At 40.6% G+C, this 4,323-nt stretch overlaps 1 protein-coding gene across 1 annotated transcript in view; it reads left to right on the plus strand.

The window, feature by feature from the left end:
* RYR3 (ryanodine receptor 3) overlaps positions 1-4,323 on the plus strand; it is a 775,913-nt gene that overhangs the window by 293,448 nt on the left and 478,142 nt on the right. The window contains exon 3 of the mRNA XM_006831810.1: positions 2,891-2,998. Coding sequence (XP_006831873.1) covers positions 2,891-2,998 — 108 coding nt within the window. The remainder of the gene's footprint in view (positions 1-2,890; positions 2,999-4,323) is intronic.

Consider the following 4,323-nt stretch of genomic DNA (forward strand, 5'->3'; position numbering starts at 1 on the left):
CCATAGCGACCCTGTACAGGGTTTCCGAGGCTGTACATCTTTATGGGAGCAGAAAGCCTCATCTTTCTCCCATGGAACAGCTGGTAGTTTCAAACTGCCGACCTTGTGGTTCACAGCCCGATTCGTAACCACTACACTACCAGAGCTCCTATATATATATAATTCTGAAAACAAACATTTCCTCAACTTAAAAGTCTGCCCTGCAGTATAAGCTGCCTGCTTTATAGGCAGGTCCCATGCAATGGAGTTAATCACCTGCAGCAGGAACAGGTTTAGAAAACAAAGCCAGAAATGTGTAAAGCTGAAAGGCTATAGTCTCCTTGTGTTACAGTTACTGCTCTGTTAAATCATTCTCATAAATAGAGTTGGCCATGTTCCTATAATGCCAGACTTCTAGGCAGACTGGGTTTTTAGGGTTCCTTGAATATAAACATACATAGACATGTACTCAAACCCTTACTAGAAAAGCACTTGGAATAGGGCAGTAGCCTTTGGAATAAGGTGACCAATAATGGCTTGTTGCTATTTGCTGTCATCCTGTTGCCTGTAGGGTTTTTTCTGGCTAATTTTCAGAAGTAGATCACCAGGTCTTTCTTTCTAATCCATCTTAGTTTTTTTCGGCATCATAGCAACACACTTGTGTGGGACTTAAGCACTGGCTGGGAATCAAACTCATGTCTCTTACATGGAACACAAGATTTCTACCACTAAGCCACCATATCTCACTATTCCTGACTTGTGGAGATGAATAAGATTCAAACACCTGGAAATTAAAGGGACCTTCAAGGTCACACCAGTCACATTATCTTTATTTTAGAAATGAAAATACTCAAGTCTGGTAGGTTATCTATACCTTGCTAGCAAGATGGCTTTAGCTGTTAAGTGTAACTCCGTGGAAACAGATTTACTTGTCACGCAGCGTCAGGCATAGCTGTTGGTGACTTTTAGCCCTCATTTCTCACTCTTGTGAGTCTCATGGTGTCGGTGTTCTGCCAAGGTCATGTAGGAAACAAAGGTTTGGTATGCAAGGTGACTGCAAGCTGTGTTCCCGAGGGAAGTGGTGCATCATGAAGCGGAATGGTAAACCTCTAAAGAGCAGTGATTACATCTTTGTGTTCCTTTATCACTTTCTCAATACCAAGGTCTCTGTTCTACCCAAATGTACTAGTTGAGTATTTGCTGACTAGAAAATACTCCATTTGTGAAGCAGACAGCCTTAATATTTTCAGTAGCAGGACAGTATAGAGTTGAGTACATGGATTTTGGAGCCAGAGTACCTGGATTTCAATTCAGTCTCAGTCAACTATGAATAAGCCGGGGCCTTAGGCAGGTGAGCTAACTTCTCTGTACCTTAGTTTCCATAACTATGTTGTTATTGTTAATTTCCATTGAGTTGAAATAGTCCCATGTGTGCAGAGTAGAACTGCTCCATAGGATTTCCAGGACTGTAAAATTGTAGAAACAGGTGGGCAAAAATGTCTCCAAGGGCACCAATGAGTTGGTTTGAACCAACTCTTTTGACTAATAGTTAAGCACTTACCTCATTTACATCACCCAGAGACCCCTTAACTTTAAACTGTGATAACAGTTCCTAGGGTCACTGTGAGTTGGAATCTGTACAGGTATGGATTTGGATCATATAGAGTTGTTGAGAGGATCACATGAGTTCATACAAGCAAAATATAGCAGTAACTGGCACAGAGAAAGTGCTTTATGCCTGCCACTATAGCGCTGTAGGATAATCACTAGACAGCTACCTGAAAGGGCAGTGGTTTCAAACCAACCAGTTGCTCCTCAGAAACCCTATACAGGGTCACTACAAGTTAAAGTGTACTCGACGGCACTTAGTAACAACAGCAACATAGTCAGTATACAGAGAAGGTTGTCTGTAACTATTGTTGAGAAATGTTCTAGGACAGACATAGGTATTATGTTATCAGAACACATAAATTAGAATGACCCCGAGACAATGGAGCTGAACCCTTCAGACCTAGAACTGGGTCAACTCTCTGCCAAACAGTAGACCGTTCTATAAAGTGAACTAATCCATCACTTAGATCAAAAGGACAGCATTTGCTCAAGGATAAAGTTCAGAGGACAGGAAGGGTTAGAAAAGAAGGAGGAATGGAAACAGGAAACACAGGGAGGAAGTGGAATAAGTGATGTTACATTTTGGGAAACACAGTCAATAACATGAAACAAAATGTGTACGAATTGTTGAATGGAAAGCTGATTTGCTCTCTAAACCTGTTTAAAAAAAAAAATTTACTTATTCATTTTTTAATGTTTAGAATGAATACTGTAGGGACCATCAGTTCTTACGTAGCTTTGGACATTTCTATGTTCCCTGTTTAGATATAGCTCTTAATCCCCTCGAGTGCCTCTTTTTATACTGTGATATCCAGGGTTGTTTGTTTTTTTAAAAGAGTAGAGGATTCCCCATGCTGTCTATAATCCATAGTGTAAGTTAAGTGTTCCTACACATCATTGTAGGTATGATCTCAGTGACCTTTTTCCTTTTGTCCCACTCACACATCAGTGCAGATCAGACCTCCTGTTCTTTCTCTTCAGCAAGGCTGTGTGTGTGTGGGAAAGAGAGAGAGAGAGAGAGAGAGAGAGAGAGAGGCTCCAATATATGCCATTATCTCTCAAGTGTACCCTGACATCCTGGTCACTGTTGACTTGAGTCCTGGACTTCTCTTCCTTCTGTTTTTAAGAATCCAGCTGAAAACCCATCTCTACTTGAATAAAGGAAATCCATTTTTTTTTTACATTCCTAATCATCCATCTGTCATTTTAATGAGTAGGCTCTTTGCCCTTGTGATGTCTCTAGGTGGCTGATGCCTAACTGATATGGGTAGGTGTCCTCATTCTGGTTTTGTTTCCACAGTATGTTCCTCCAGATCTCTGCATTTGCAATTTCGTGCTGGAACAATCCCTGTCTGTGAGAGCCCTTCAGGAAATGCTTGCCAACACAGATGAAAATGGCGGCGAAGGGGTGAGTACTACAGCCTCAAAGCGTATTTTATATTTCACTCCAGTTTTGAATGGGAAAACCTAGGACCCTTGAGATAAATTATATAGAGATACTAAATCTTTCTCCCTGGGTGTAGATTCCTCTTTATTCTAAAATCCTAATCCTGCTTGCTTTAGATTGACCAACTACCACCAGAAAATGAAGGAGGACACCAATGCTACTTGAACAAGACATGGATATTCAGCCATCTCTCCTCCTCCTTCCCCTTAATCCTCCAGGGAATATGGAGAGATTGACAAAGTTTTGAGGTAGTGGGCACTTTCCTGATAGGCTCTTCTTTCTTTGGGAAGTCTGGGCACAGATTTATGACTGCCCCTATGGAGCACATGCTAGAGAAGTTGGAGTGTATTTCATTCAGAATGGAGACTCTTTGGCATGGGCTTAGAACTCCATGGTGCCACTCATAATGAGCAAATACAGAGCTATCGTAATTTTCTGTTGTCCATAAAATGCCTCCTAAATGAAGGATGTTGTTTCATTTTTCCTATATCAGAAAGTCTCCCAAGTAAGACTTTGGCCAGACACTTCAGAATCATCCTTTTCCTAATGACCTATATTGATTTATGAGCAAGTGCTTTAATTCTACTGCCTGAATACCTCAAATCCAACCACTTCTCTCCATTCCTCACAGATAAACCGTTAGCTAATTACCCTCTATCTTCTGGGTTACTGCAACAGTCTACTAACTGCTTTGCTTTCTTCTTGTCAATTTTTATTTACTTTATAGTCATAATGTTCTTTTTAAAATTCAGATCCAAAGAATAATAAAAAATAAAATTCAGATCCAGTCATTACATTGCCCTGTTTTGAATTCCTTTAATGTCTTTTCATTGCTGTGGGATAAACTGCAGATTCCTCAACATGGAAGCAAGCCCTGCAAGTCCCTACTCACCTCTCCTGACCATCTCTCACCACGTCCACCTGCACTCAGGGTTCCAATTCCTTGGAATTCCTTTCACTTTCCCAAACATGCCAGGTTATCTTTTGCTACTGATCTTAGGTATTTCCTCCACTTGAAACAGCTTCCTCCCCTCCTCGCTTATCTTCCCTTATGTAATCCCTACTTATCCTGCAAAGACCCAGTTTAGATATTAGATCTATGAAGAAGCCTTTGCTGGCACCACGACTGTAGAATGAATGCCCTTTGTTGGACAGCATTTAGTATTATTCCTATTATCACTCTTAATATGCTATACTATAATTTCAAGTGTAAGTGTTTGTCACCCATATTGGAAAGTAAACTACATGTGGGTAGGAACTGTTGGAAGCATTTAGCACAGATTCTT

This window comes from Chrysochloris asiatica, unplaced genomic scaffold (genome assembly GCF_000296735.1).
Source record: "Chrysochloris asiatica unplaced genomic scaffold, ChrAsi1.0 scaffold00004, whole genome shotgun sequence".
In the NCBI taxonomy this organism is placed as follows: Eukaryota; Metazoa; Chordata; class Mammalia; order Afrosoricida; family Chrysochloridae; genus Chrysochloris; species Chrysochloris asiatica.